Genomic DNA, 16115 nt, shown 5'->3' with positions numbered 1-16115 from the left:
CTGCTGGGGTGTGTATATAAATGCGCTTGCCATCTTTATGCACTGCCAATCCAAATGGGAAGAGCCAGGCATACCGTAGGTTTTTGGCTCTTGGGGCTTCAAAGAGGTTTCATAAGCCTTCACTTGGCAAGGGTGGAGGGAGCTAAGTCCTGGTAGATCTTAATTGATGACCCTTGGTAAGTTAGTGAATCTCTGTCTCTGGAAGCGAGTAGAATTGCTTGGATGTCATTGAAGGAGAGCAGCCTGCAGATTATATCACGTAGTGGGTCTTCTATTTTTGGTTTGGGGCACAGTGCCCTGTAAATTCTCTCAATGATAACAACATCAGCTTTCTCCTCTCCCATGAGATCAGCAAATAAGGTGGACACCATCTTCCTGAGCTCATCTAATGCATGGGACTCAGAGAGACCCTTTATTCTGATGTTACGCCTCCTTCTTGTGTTCTCTTGGTCCTCTGTCAAAGTCAAAGCTCTGTCGATTTGATCTCTCTGTATCTCAACGTGGTCAGTTAGATCATAATTGTTTGTGTGATGATAGCAGCATGGGAATTCTCCAACTACTCCACTCTGTTGCCTATGTGTAAGATCTCTGTTTTTATGTCATTTAGCTCTGAGAGATCCGGTTGAATAGCTTGGGCTAGGGCTTTTTTGAGGAATGCTTGCGATATATTGGATCTCTGTGGGTCGTTCTGTTCCCTCTCAATCTCACTCTCCATGTGAGACCTGTGGGACTTCTTCATTCGCCAGTGATGGGTTCTTTTTAGAGGTGCCAGCAGGGGAATGGGCACTTCTCTGTTTTAGGTAGTATTGTAAGTCCCCTTGATTTTTTGATATTAGCTGCTGCCTTGAAGCTAGACTTTTCCGCTTTCCCAGTCATTCCCATCTTGCTTCTTGATAGAGTAATTGCAACTTAGGGAGACGTGGGAAATGGAGCTTTATTGATGTGAGCCACAGTTATGAAGTAACACTGTTCTGATGTAAGTGGAGAGTGAGGTTGTCTGTCAGCTCACTCTACTGTAGCGAGAGGAATAAAAATAAGAGAGCCACTTGGAGCAATGGGACCTATCAGGGTTGGCAGTGCAGGGTCTTGGATGAAGGGATTTTTTTTTCTTTTTTCAAGCTATTATGATGCTGTATGGGCGTAATATATGAAGATAGGAATCTTGATCTATAACATTGCTGCTATGTAGGGCACAAAATGGTGAGCATCTTATAACATTCTCCGTATTAGCTAGGTTTTGTCCAGAATTGGATCTTCAAATACTTTTTCCTGTGCCAGCTAGGGTGTTTTAGTGACACTAATGTTCTGGATTGAGCAGGTATCAGGATAAAGATAACAGTCTATTTAGTATCAGCTCTCCAGGTTCTATATTGGTGTGACCCAGTACTTCTCAATATATTTCTGTGAGGAGGATGGGGGTCGCGAGGGGGAGGTTAAGGGAAGCACTGGGGCTTTTCTTATCAAGCCTTCTATATAGATAACTAGGTAGTTCAGTTCAGCTGTAGTTGCTGCATGATCAGTCAGTTCAGGTTTCCTTTCAACCTCCCTGCTATGGGAGACTCTCTCCTAGCCCATGCTTCTCAGACTAAAGCTGCACTTCACTCCAGGGACCGCCCCCAGTGCTCCAGATGCTGCAGTGCAGAGCTCTGGATCCCAGACACCCTCATCAGCCTTCTCACCTCTCCCTGGAGTCGGCACTCAGGAAGGAAGCTCTGTTTTTCCCTAGGTGAGCTGCTTCTATCCTCTGCAACTCCAGCTTGTTTGCGGTGCTCTTGCGCGGCCTCCTCCAAAATCGATACCCCTGTTTCCTGCTGCGCTAGGCCCAAAGTGCCACAGATGTTCTGAGCAGCCGGGGAACGCTGTAAGACCCTCTTCCTGCAACCCTACACCTCCAAAGGTCACCTGCTTTACTCTCGGTGGGGTGTAGGGCTTGAGAACCTCTAACTTCAAGGTTATTTGAGGAGCTCCACACCCGCACGTCTGAACATGTTGCCGCTTTAGCCACACACCCCAAATCATTCTATTATGACAGTGCATATAAAATTATGACTTGCAAGTACATTTGAGAAAGTTTCTACTAGGCTGAACAGAATTCAGGATGCATTAGTATAGCTATGAGGCACATACATGGCTCTTCTCCTCAAAGACAAAAGATATGAGGCAAATGGAATGAACATCCCTTCCTCATACAAAAAGAAGATACATGCTGATGCAAAACGTCAAAATAGAGAAGGGTGACTGGCAGGAAAAATAAGAGATGAGTGGAATGATCATCACTCTCCCTGAAAAAAGTACTAGACTCCATGACGGGTGGTAGCTTAAAGGGGTTGTCTCACGGCAGCAAGTGGGGTTATACACTTCTGTATGGCCATATTAATGCACTTTGTAATATACATCGTGCATTAAATATGAGCCATACAGAAGTTATACACTTACCCCCTCCGGTGCTGGCGTCCTCGTCTCCATGGCGCCGACTAAAGCTGCCTTCTCCTTCCATTAGACGCGCTTGCGCTGTGCGGTCTTCTGCTCTGTTGAATGGGGCCGCTCCGGAGTGCTCGCGCCGCCGAGGTCTTCTGTGCATGCGCAGACCAGCTCTCTGGCGCGAGCACGCCGGAGAAGCCCTATTCAACAGAACAGAAGACCGCACAGCGCAACCCCTTTAAGTTAATACCCCCTTGTCCGGGACTAAAGATAAAGTAAAGAGATGCTTTACCTACTGGTACAGACTAGGACAGGGGACAGACACTGGCACCAGACGCAACATGGGGAACAAAAGACCTCCAGCCACACACCTAAAATCATGCATACCATTCATACAAGCTCATTCAGACGGGAGCATTTTGTGAAGCTAAACAATTTTTATTTTAGATAAATAAGCATAGTTAACTACTTCCTCCGGCACGTTGCATAACATCTGGAACATTTTTTCATTATGAAATAATAACATTAGCAGCAAACTATGAAAAAGGGAATGTATGTAAAATAACTTTTCAGTCCTTTTTAACTAACAGAGGATTAATGGGGAAAAGCAAATGTCTCTTACGAAAAGAGTCCTAGAATTGAAAGTGATTTCTTGGCCGGACCAGACTGGCAAGGAGAATTTCTTGAGGGTCCTCACTTTCTGAGTCGGTAATGACAATGGGTGTTGGCAGGTTCTCTATTATGGGAACTTCAATTACCAAGCTACCTGATGAACTTGCCTGGTAAATACGGCTTATCTCCTCATCACACTCATCGAGAGGTTCGGACACTGTATAGATGACCGTAGAGAGTGACGTCAGCATAGAGTCCTCCTCTGAAGAAGAAATGTTCTTCACAGTGATGGGGAATGTCATGGGTCCACTCCAGTGTGACCGCTGAGGCAGGTTTGGCAGAATACGGCATACTCCCATAAACAAGAAAGAGAAATTGTGGTCCTCATATTCCACGATGAAGTGCCTCGGGAGCTCTGGTAAACAGTCCCTTACAGCAGAGTTGCCAAGGTGAATGAGAATCCACGGCGGATATTCTGCTTGAGCCAGTGTATCTGCCGCCCGAAAGTACAGATGGGGCGAGTAGGCCCTGTAGCTGCTTCAGCTTCTGCATCTCCGGCTGGTCCATCAGGTGGCAGAGAAGTGGGTGAGTTTCACGGAAGCAAGGGAAGCAGCTGGGGGTTTTCTCCCCAATAATACTGGGGTCATCTGGTAGGAGCTCCAGGCAGCACATCTCCGGTAGGGTGTAGTTGCAGTTCTCTGCGTAGAGGAAACACCTCTGTAGCAGGCTGACTGAAGGCATTCTGCTGAGACAAGTCCAGAGGCTCCACTCTTGTAGTAGATTCCACCCCCTAGGGGCGGGCTTGAGATTGTCGCCAAACTTCCTGAGATGGGGTGGTCCTCCCCTCTACTTTGCAAACAGCCAGAGTAGAAACTTCCTGGCGTAAACTTTTTGGTGGCAAGGTTTTGGCAGGAACCCTTTGTGGAGAAGGAAGGAGACATAGTGGCTGAGTGCTATCTTGAACAGACATGCTGTAACTCACGTGGGGCTCTGTAGCAAAGTCCATTAACTTGACATGATCCAACAGGATTAGTACACTCACTTTTTTAGCGTAATATTTTCTTGTTACTGCCACTGGAGAGGAAAGTTCTTTTATAACTGTAGACATGGTAGGAAAAATTGACTTGGAGGTTTTCTTTCGCTCCTGACTTCACAAGAATGTTTTTCTTTTTCTTTTCTTGAGTACCTCTGAGGTAATGCAGGCAAACAGATATGGTATAGAGAAATTTGATCCTGTTCCTGACACCAGAAGAAGAGCTGTGGTGCCCCAGGGGCCACCCAGACACGAGGCCTGCACTGAGAAGCTGGGAAGGTAGAGTTGGCACTTTTCACTGTCGCTCTCACCAGACTCCTCCCCAGAGGGACATACACCACTTCGCCCTAAGTACCGCTACGCCTCTTCCAGTCAACCCTCAGACAGGGATTGCCTGGATATGTGTGGTGGACTGAAGACTTGTCACATGTGACGCTACCGTTCCTTACACACCAGAATGATGCTCAGCAGAGAAATTAAGGGAGTCCACACACACAATTAACTTTAGTACCTCAGTTCCTGTGGATGGACAAGGACTGGAAAAACTTTACTTGAAGCTTGACAGCATACAGCTTAATACACACCAGTGTATGACAGTAGACTTGAGATCAGGGAGGAGATACAGGATGACACCGACCCTACATTCCACGTTATCTGTATGGTACTGCCCCTGGAAGGGGAACACTCTCTGAGAGGATAGGAGTAGGATTACTCCACAGACACTCACTCAGGGTACGTTTCTTCAGCCTCCCTTCTCTTCACAACATGAGGGTTGAAGGTACCTCCATGTGGACGGCATGCTCACACATCTCGCTACTGTTGAAGATTATGGAACTCTCTTTTCCGCTCTCAAGCACTCATATTTATAGTCTCTAGCATACCACGTGACAGGACATACATTGATACTTTTCCAGACATATCCCAGCCATACTCAGACATTAAGGCTGCATGTCCACGGCCATTGCAGAATACTGCTAGTCATATTTCTCCGCCCGGGAGCAGGGGAGAAAACTGTCAGTTTTCCAGTGTCAGCCTATCTCACAAATAGGCTCACCGCGGAGAATTGCGGCAAATCGCGGTATGCCGCGTTTTGAATCCCACGAGAATGATTCTCCGTTCGTGGACAACGGGGCTGCACTTTCCGTAGAAATCCAATGGAAAGAACGCACTGCCGGATTATCGCTGCAGATAACGCAATGCAATAACGCCCGTAGACAGGCAGCCTAACTCTTCACTTGCTGCAGCTGTGCAATACACATGACAAGAGACAAGACATTTTGCACAATGCATCTACACAAAAGACATGACATGTATGACATTTATGGAGGGGCCAGGAATAGGTGTTTCGGGCCAATACACAACCACCGTTCATCCCCCACCGAACTGTCATTTATTGGTTGAAAACAATGGACCAGCGAGCATTTTTATTCTCTCATAAGCTGATGAGCTGACAAATAAGCATTTGTTCATTTATCTGTTGATCATTTGCACTTATACAAGGACATTTATTATGTGTTACCATAACATTTTTACATTCTTACTTTTCTCTTGGCGGAGCTGTGTGGAGGCATGTTTTTCGCCAGACGAGCTGTATTTTTATATGAGTACCATTTTGTGCCACATATGACTTTTTGATCAATTTGTATTTCATTTTATGGGATGCAGGACAATAAAAAAAACAGCACTGCTGACGTTTATACATTGTAGAACAGCATAGCTCATCAATTTGTGCAAAAATCTGAAGTTAGGCTACGTCTACATGTAGCGGACTTCTTGCAGTGGAAGGTGGTCTCTGGTGCAGATTTGCACTAAAATCCACGTGTTACATAAGGAGTTTGGTGCTAGTTTTGATTCTGGTTTCCTATTAAAATCCTGATCCGAAAAGATGACACCACTCACGTCTTATTTAAACCAGAGGATGCTGCTCATCTCTTCAAATTATGGGGAATTGACTTGCCGGATACTCCTCGCCCTCAACGAGCCCCCAAAACCCCAAGAAAACAACCACATGAATGGTCGCAGAAATGAACCCCAACTCCGGGGTTGGATCCCGAAAACACCTATTGACTAGGTGACTCTGGAAGCTCTGTCCCAGGTGAACTTTCCGTCCCCCTTTTATAGAAGAAACAGGACTGACAATCCGTCAATCCTCTAGTTTCTCTTACTTTTTGTTAATAGAATACCCAAACTTTCTTTGCTGTAAGTGTTTAAGCCTACTTCCGCACCCAGTTTGAAATCTAATTATTAGGAACCTACTGGGTACAAAAACTTTGTACTGATATCTGTTTTGTTGTATAGCTTTATCGAAGCCCTACCAATTTAGTTCCCCTTTTATCTACAATACTCCACATATCCATATACCTAAAGTGAGATACTAAAATGACGATTAAAATACTATCGCTGAATACCAACGGGTTGAATTCACCATACAAAAGGTCTTCACTTTGGAAGGAGGCCTTGAAATCTAAGGCGGATATCTTATGTGTGCAAGAAACCCACTTCGCAGCCTTTGCCACCCCAAAGTTTGCCCACAAAAATTTTCCAAAAATTTTTCTTGCCTCCTCGCCTAAAAAGCAAGCTGGTGTTTTAATAGCCATTAAAGATTCAATACAATTTGATATTATATATCAAGAAACAGACCCAAAAGGTAGATATCTGATCTTAACAGGCCACATAAACCAAAAGCCTTTTACACTCATAAACTTGTATGCCCCAAACAAAGGTCAAATACGCTTCTTAAACAAAATCATCAAAAAGATCAGGAGATGCGAGACCGGTGACCTCATTATTTGCGGTGACTTTAATGCGGTGCCCGACAAACTACTAGACTCCACAAGAGGGCCCCTGAGATCGACCCATCCTCTTTCACCCTGGCTTCACAAAGAAGCATTATATGATTCTTTTAGATGTCTGAATGCCTCCTCAAAGGAATTCTCCTTCTACTCTCCCAGATACAGGTCTTTTTTGAGAATAGACCTAATTCTAGCAAATAGATCCGCTCTGTCTCAAATTACTTCAGCCCAAATCGACAAAACTACGTGGTCCGACCACGCGCCAGTTGAGATCTCTATTTCAATGACAGAGAAGACACAAAAACCAAAAAACTGGTAAACAATGTTTTTCTTTTAAAATTACCCAAATATACCAATATTATCTCGTCTGCTCTGGAAGAATATTTTTAAAATAACAACATCCCTGAAACTTCTCCTCTGACCATCTGGAACGCCCATAAGGCATTCATCAGGGGAGTACTCATTAAAATAAGCTCCCAACATAAAAAAGAAAAAACTCGAAACATCAACAATTTGATTGACCAAATTGCCTCCATAGAATCCAGGATATTAAAAGACCCCTCTGAGTCCCTTCATAAAGAACTATTCAATTTCAGGCAAAAATTAAGGACAAACTTAAAGGGGTTGTCCGGCCATAAACATTAGGTCTCATTACTTCTGTTTGCCCAATACAATGCACTTTGTAATATACATTGTGCATTGTAAATTAGGCAAACTGAAGTTATTCACTTACCTTTTGGACTGCCCCCCCCCCCCCCGTGTTGCTCCTCGGTTGCCATGGGTTCCGACAAGTCTCTTGTCCTCTTCTTGTCGGGACGACGGAGACACGCTTCTCCAGCACAGCTCTGCGCATGTGCAGAAGAACTTCAGCCGCTGGGAAGCTCAGTTCTGCCTGCAGGGGAGGCGTGGCTGCTGGCTCTTCATCTCCAAGGTAAGAATGAGTGGAGGGGCGGGCTCTCGCGCGCGGGGGGGGGGGGGGGCCGGGGGGTGGAGAGGGAGAGATGGATGGATGGATGGATGTGTGCAGGGGGGGGGGTGCAGTGATGTGTGTGTGTGCTAGTGGTGTCTGGAGACCCGGCTGTCAGAAGTCCCGGGGGAAGGGGGGGGGGGGGGCGGAAAGGGAGAGATGGATGGATGGATGGATGTGTGCAGGGGGGGGGTGCAGTGATGTGTGTGTGTGTGTGCAGGGACCCGGCTGACAGAAGTCGGGGGGGGTCATTGTGAGAGGGGTCGCTGTGGGAGGGGCACTATGAGGGCATGTGTGTGTGGGGAAATGTTTTGTTTTACTTTACTTTAGCAGGGTGGGGGGGGGGCAGTAGGTAGCTTTGCAGTGGGGGGCTGCAGGAGAGTTCTCTCTCGGCTCTCCCCAGCCCCTCTCCATTCACTATACACTCATGGTAGGATTTTATCGTGAACCATGAGAGTATAACAGTCTCCCCTGGCCACAACCCCTCTGATTATAGTATGCAGCAGGGGGGGGCCTGGGCGGGGAGAGACTGTAGATCAGTTCAATAGAGGTGGGCGTGTCGTGGGCGTGGCTAGGACATAAGATGAGGGAAATCCTGCCTTTTCATGTCTCTTACTACCATCGAGAGCGCACACACAGAAGAGGGAGAGCGCAGAGCATTGTGGGAAGGCAGCACAGAGGCGCCATCTTTGAAAGCTGCAGTGAAGATCAGATTCTAAGGTAAGAAACTGACATTGCAGCTGATCTGCCGGCCGGTTTGAGCCCCTGTATGCTGTCTGTTACTATCCTTACTGAAAGGAAAGCAGCAGCATTATAAAAAATTTTACCCTGTGTGGCCGGACAACCCCTTTAATGGATAATTACGATAGAGAGATGAAATCTTCACGAGCAACATTTTACGCATCCAACAACAAACCCTCACGCCTGATGGCCAAAATTGCCAAAAAACAGATGCAAAAATCCAAAATTCCTTATGTTCTTGACCCAAGAAATCCATCAGTTAAAATATCCCATCCCTCCCAAATTATAGACTCCTTTCGTCAATACTACGAAGAGCTATACAACCTGAAGGATGATAACAACAGCCCACAACCCTCTACCCACTCCATAGAAAATTTCTTAAAAGAAATAAACCTTCCATCTCTTTCTCAAACTCACTTAAAGTCTCTAAACTCTCCGATACTCCCCTCAGAGATCACAAAAACTATTAAAACTTTAAAACCTCAAAAAGCCCCTGGACCTGACGGGTTCTCTAATGATTACTATAGAATATTCTCCACTATACTGGCACCTCATTTGTCCCAAGCTTTCAACCAAGGAATTGCAGATGGTTCTTTCCCCAAAGAAACTTTGGAAGCAACAATCGTAACTATCCCTAAACCAGGCCAAGCTCCTAATACCCCCTCCAATTTTAGACCCATCTCCCTATTAAATTGCGACATTAAGATTTATTCCAAAACCTTAGCACAAAGACTCCTAGACATTTTACCACATATAATACATTCCGACCAGGTGGGATTCACGATGGGTAGGCAAGCATCTGATGCAACCAGAAGAATTTTAAATCTTCTATATAAACTTGAACGAGACAAAAACCCAGCAGTGTTGGTTACGCTTGATGCTGAAAAAGCATTCGACCGACTGCATTGGGAATATGCATTTGCCACTCTTCGTAAATTCGGATTCTTAGGCAATATCTTTAGAGCAATCAAAGCCCTCTACATTAATCCTTCGGCAAAAGTCTTAGTTGATGGTACGCTTTCCAACTCTTTCCCCATAACGAATGGTACTCGGCAGGGATGCCCGCTTTCACCATTACTATTCACAATAATAATGGAGCCCCTAGCCGAAAAAATAAGAACTGACCCGGACATCTATGGCATCCCTGCAGCGCATAGACAACACAAAATCAGTTTATTTGCCGATGATGTCCTTCTTATTTTGACAAAACCTCTCCATTCACTGAAAGCCACCCAAAATATCTTGTCACAATTCACGGAAACATCCTACTATAAACTGAACTCCAATAAATCCCAAATCCTTGGAATACACCTTAAAGAAAGACTAAAGGAAGACGTACAAAGAGAATTCCCATTTCAATGGCAAAAAAACACCATTCCCTATTTAGGAATAAAACTCTTTCCCTACTTCTGACTTGATACTAGCCAACTTCCCCCAACTCCTCGCAGATATTCAAAAAGACCTTGCCAACCTCCAATCTCATCGCCTGTCGTGGCTAGGCAGAGTCACCTTATACAAAATGATAATATTACCAAAAATTCTCCATTATTTCCGTACACTCCCTGTGCCAATTCCAAAACATACCTTATTGAGCTTTCAGAAACAATTATCTAAATTTATATGGCAAAATAAAAGACCCAGAATAGCACTATCTATTCTAACCCTCAATAGATACCAAGGTGGTCTGGGCCTTCCCAGCATAGAATCCTACTATAAATCCACTCTATTAAGCCAATTACTTCCCTGGGCACGACACAATTCAAAACTTAATTGGCCATCAATAGAATTGGAACTTAACAAGCAAAAACCACTAAAAACTCTGTTAATTGCTTCCACCATCTGCACTTATCTACCTTCTCTAACGAAATTCCTGAAGTCCATACCCATGTCACCCCCAATGAAAGCTTCGCTAGAGGCGTGGAAAGATCTAACACAAAAAGACAGTCAAAATTCACATAATACCCCTCTAAGGATACCACTGGAAACGCTGGAATACTTTATTCCTAATCTACAATTGAAGTCATGGTCTAAAAATAATATAAACTATATCTCTGATCTCTACACAAAAAACACCCTCCACACCTTCAATTCGATGACGACATTGTACAACATACCAAGCAATGAGGCTTTTAAATTCACCCAAGTGGCTTCCTTCTTACACACCTACAACCTTCAAGACATTAGAACCCCTGACATAATTCTCTCTTTCCTAAACTCCAATATCAAAAAGTTCCCTACTAGGTTATTCTACGACATCTTTTCGGGAAATCTGAAAACCCCTGGAAAATGTCATCTTATCAATTGGGGAAAAGACTTAAACCAAAACGTCCCTATTACTAAATGGCTCCAAGCTTTTAAATGGGCGGGTCAAGCCTCACAAGGAGCTGCCTTGATCGAAACCCATATAAAAACCCTGACACGTTGGTATTACACCCCAACGATTCTGAACAGCAGAGGTCTTTCAACTGACAACCAATGCTGGAGAGGCTGCGGACTTGCAGGATCCATGATACATATTTTTTGGTCATGCCCACGTCTTCGCTCTTTCTGGATAGACACTTATAACCTTATCAACAAAATATCCGGTATCAAGCTACCCTTCTCTCCAAAACTAGCCCTTCTACTACTTGACCCTGGTAATATCCAATTCCCCTTGAAAAAACTTATTGGTCATATTTTACTAGCTGCCAAAAATCTAATTGCTAGAAAGTGGAAGTCCAACACAACCCCGAATGTAAAAGAACTGACCCAACTTATATCCGAACATAGCATCTTTGAAAAGATTATAGCTCTTCGTAACAACAATATCTCACACTATTACGATATGTGGAATCCATGGTTAAAAATCTTCCCCGGTTAAATGTAGTTTCTCATTAGATAAGCAAATTTGGGCAGACCTTGTTTAGGTCTTAAAGTCAAGGCTTATCACTTTGTTAATGCATATCCCTTACCCTTCCCCCCCTACCTTTCCTTCCCTCTCCCCCCCCCCCCTCACATTACCCCCCCCCTCCCATCCCTCCCCTCCCTACTTTCCCTAACGCTCCCCCCCCTCTCCACTTAAAGAAATAAAGATATGTGCCTTCTATTCTAACTGCTTAGTACACTAGTTATACAATGTTGTATCTTACGAGAGAACCTAATGTTAGAAAAGCTGTTACTGGAAATGTTTTTATATATATATATATATATATATATATATATATATATATATATATAACTTGATTGTATATCTCTGCACATATTCAATAAAAAATTATTGTTGGAAAAAAAAGAAATAACTGAGGGTTAATACTGCACACAATACACTAAATGGCACCTTTATTAGAGCCCCCATCTAGTGGCACGTTGGACCTCCTTTGGTCTTCAAAACTTCACAAATTCACTGCAGTGTCCATATAAAGTTATCAAAGAACACGGGATGCCAAGAAAACCCTCCCCACATCATTTCTCCACCAACAGCAGCCTGGCACGAAGGGGTCAATGTTGCAGGTAGGCAACGGACAGGGGTTTACAGCTCCGACTGTCACCAACCTGTGAATACAACATCCAGGAGATACCGCAGGGTCGACCTTTCCAGCTGTTCAGACTACAGTTAGATGTCACTCTGGGGTCTAACAAATTTGAGAGAGGATCGCCTTCGTTATAAAGCCTCCATAGAGCCCCCCTCTTTTTACATCATCGATAGGCATGATGAGTATATGCGTAGATTAGATCATCTGTATAGAGTCCCGATTTAACATTTCTGCCATATTTCCCCAGGAGGTGCTTCAGTAGGGGAGCTATGGTCTCCATGATTAATATCATAAATCCACCTACTTGCAGATACCAAACAGCAAATGCGACAGATGATCGACTATGCATATATGCGATTCTTTGGGTTCTGGGGTCACACCACGACGGGAGTAAATGCACTGCTTCCTAGGTACACTCAAGGCTCAGAAACTATAACCACCATTGGGCTGGGACCTCCAGATGACCCATAATACACATTATACATTTTTCCTCTGATAAATACAGCATGAAGGCTGGGTGCCACAATGTCTGGTTGGTGTATACTGGACACAGGATGAAGGACAAATGGTTGGGGGAATGTAGTAATTGGCATCCACGTGTTGCTTGGTAACTTCATTAACTTTACAACAAAGCGTTTTCTTGCTGATCCTAGAAAGAGCACATGGCCTCATACCCCCTCTAGTGCAGGTGTGAATGAGGGGGGATGAATATTGATGAGCTCTGTTTGGCAGAACATGCACTTCCATCTGCTAGGTCAACCCAACTTTCCCCAGACCAGAAAGGTGGCAGATTGACATAGAAAGATAGGTGACTATCTACCAGTATTATTACATCATAGTTATTAATTCATGTTGCCCGTGCCAAATTCTGACCCTCCCATCAGCACGGTGCAACAGAAATCTGGATCCATCTGACCAGGCGAGGTTTTCCAGTGCTCAGTGATACAATTTTTTCATTCTTTTGCCCGCTGGATTTTGCTTTTCTGTTTCTGTTAGACACAATGGCGCTGCAAATGGTCATCTGCTGCTATGGCCCATCTGTGATAAGGAATGGCGCGTTGTGTGTTCAGACAAGTTAGTTGGATTACTCAGCTGCTTTTATCTGTGCAGCGCCAGTTGGTCAGAGCGATTCCTAACATCCTCCTTTGACCCCTTTCGGCGAGGAGTTGTTTCCGTCCACAGGATCCCCTTTTGCTGGATGTTGTTCCTCGCTCACGCCATTCTCAGTATACGCTCCACACCATTACACAAGAAAATCCTACGCAGTTAGTAGTGAAATCCCGGCCCCACCACTAGTCTAGCACCGATGACCGGGCCTTGCTGAAAGTCACTCAAATCGCAGTTTTTTTTCCCATCTAATGCGTATTCACACTGAAGCTGATCCATGGAAATCTTGCATGTGATTTTATGCCGCGCTCTAGGGTTGTGACTCTAATTTCCATACAGGGAAGCTCCAATTATGAGAGACGGGGGTCTAATAAAGGGGCCATCCAGTATATGTCCAAGCTACCTGTACAAAAGTTATAATCTTGCACCTCTATAATTCACATATAATCCTGATGTTCTCCTCTGTCTGGTCTATAAATGTATTATTTTCATTAGCAGATATAGAAGAAGCGTCAGGACAAGCCGTCCAGAGAGGTAACACTATCCTACTCTAATAATGTTGTGTCTCTTTATCCAGCATCCTGCTATATGATCTGAAGCTCGTGGCTTTGGGTCCATTTACACCCAAAAGGTATAATTTGAACAAGCGAATGACATCAGAGTTTCGCTCATGCAGACTGTTTATACTGCTGATACATTGTTCGCTCGTTCAAACAAGAACTGCATAAGTGACTGAGAAGAACTGACTGATGGCCATATAAACTGAACCATAAGTGAATGAGCCAACCAGGATTTTATGGCTGCATAGAATGAACAATGAACGAACCGTGAGCCATCATCATTCAGTCGTTGGCTGCCTTTAAACTGAACGTTCACCATTCACTTTCGCTCATTTTAACACATTTTTGAACTATAGCTGTGGGCTGCTTGTAGTGGCTAAAAGGTGAGAAGCAGAGGGCTGATCTTCAGGGAAAAACATCTATCTATCTATCCATCCATCCATCTATCCATCTCCTTTTCTTGCATCTGCTGTATTGTATAGTCTTATAGTCTGTTCACATAAAGAGCTGTAGACAATTGAGGAGATGGGTTGTTATGTTCATTATATTCTGATATTTGTAGGTATTCCTCCCGAGCATTTCGTGGATAAACATCGTGTACAGCTAATACAAAATGTGAGATACATCAAACCTGTTCTAGATGACCTCAAGCAGGAGAAACTCCTGGAAGAAGAACAGTGCAATATCATAACAAGTCAAAAAACACCTGAGGATCGGATGAGAGAACTCCTAGACTCTGTGCGGTCGTGGGGCCCTAAAGAGACGGATACATTCTATAAGATTGTAAAGAACCATAATGGGCCAATCATCAAAGAGATGGAAAGAAAAAACTGAGACCACAATCAACATCCGGTTCAACTAATGATCCCTGATGAAGAAACTGATATTCCTTCTGTAAAGTACACTGTTACTACAGACTTAGAACTCCTTTACACGGGAGCTGCACGGCCGAAAATCACATAAATGAGAGGCAGCCATGATCAAGTCATGGCTGCATCTACCATTTATGCACCCGTTCAGATGGCCCGAGTGTGGCAAATATACACCGCACCCGGAATATCGTTGGGCAGGGGGAGAGAGTTTAGTTTTGCTAACCTGCCTCCCCCTTTCCAACCCCTCGCCAGCTGTTGGCAAGAAGGGTGGGTGGGAGCTAGTGTGCTGAACTCCTGCCCCCTTTCATTGCTGGCAGCCCAGATGGGGTGAAAGTATAGCACACTAGCTCCCACCCTGCCCCACCCCCTTTCCTTGCCAACAGATGTTGAGGGGGCGGAGAGGGGGAGGGAAGTGTAGCACACTAGCTCCTGCCTCATCCTGGCCCCTCCCATTGCACACAGCCGGTAAGAGTGTGTTTAGCAGAACCTCCCTTTTTCGGCAACCCATAGGAGTCTATGGGATCGGCTGCTGTATTCCAGCCAAAAAAATAGGTCCGGTCAGCCGCTTTTACGCAGCGGAAAATTGACTATCTTTAGTGATGCATTGGAACCCAATGCATCAAACGGTTACGTACATCGTCCGGCCATGAAAACGCGGCCAATATACGCTCGGTGAATAAGCTCTGAGGATCATGTAATTAATAGATGATGTTCTGTCTGTTATAGTTTAAGATGATCCAGCTTTAAGGCCGCTTCCACATGGATGACTTTATCATGCAGCAGTGCTACAAATCACATATATGTAGAGCCCATGCTATCCTATTGGTCTTTCACACGAGCGATGTGTCGTAGAGCTGTCTAGTGGTCAACAAGCCCTACAAGCAGAAGAAAAGATCACTACACACAAGGAGCCTCCGAGAGGCTCCTTGTGTGTACTGACCTCTTCTTCTGCTTGTAGAGCTTGTTGACCACTAGACACCTCTACGACACATTGCTCGTGTGTCCAAGGGGAAACCGCTTATAGGGCCTCAGGTGGCAAGACCATTAATCCAAACACACCACAACTCTGATCATTTGCATATCTGCCTGAGATGGAACTGCATGCTGAGATTTGCAAAAAAAAAAAAAGACAACTTCTTCTAGGGGCTTGCTTTTTTGGATAATGTGTGTATTCTCTCAATGCCTACACTGCTTTCTATGACACCCACACTAGTTGCTATGTTGAGAAGTCTCCACTCCGCATCTGTAGTTCCTGGGATCTATGCTTCGGCTAGAATTTCAGCATACGATATACTGTAGACTCGGCTATTCATCATATAAAATATGTTATTGGTAAGAAAAAACATTTAAAGACTTTCCTATTGTATTGAGGCCATGCTGAAATGTAGGGGGATGGGATTTCTTATACAAATACCTGACATGTTCTTGGTAATGAGTTGTAGTATAACAGGTCTTATTCTTCTGCTTGTTGGTGGATGAAAGAGGATCTGAGAAAACT

General features: G+C 44.5%; 1 protein-coding gene across 1 annotated transcript in view; it reads left to right on the top strand.

The window, feature by feature from the left end:
• LOC136577248 (NACHT, LRR and PYD domains-containing protein 1b allele 2-like) overlaps positions 1-15478 on the top strand; it is a 51046-nt gene extending 35568 nt beyond the window's left edge. Inside the window, exons 4-5 of the mRNA XM_066577072.1 lie at positions 13681-13719; positions 14308-15478. Of these exons, the coding sequence (XP_066433169.1) occupies positions 13681-13719; positions 14308-14579 (311 nt within the window). The 3' untranslated portion in view covers positions 14580-15478. The remainder of the gene's footprint in view (positions 1-13680; positions 13720-14307) is intronic.
• Positions 15479-16115: the final 637 nt, after the last annotated feature.

This window comes from Eleutherodactylus coqui, chromosome 8, assembly GCF_035609145.1.
Source record: "Eleutherodactylus coqui strain aEleCoq1 chromosome 8, aEleCoq1.hap1, whole genome shotgun sequence".
NCBI classification, from domain to species: domain Eukaryota; kingdom Metazoa; phylum Chordata; class Amphibia; order Anura; family Eleutherodactylidae; genus Eleutherodactylus; species Eleutherodactylus coqui.
This window is presented reverse-complemented; position numbering and strand designations above follow the sequence as displayed.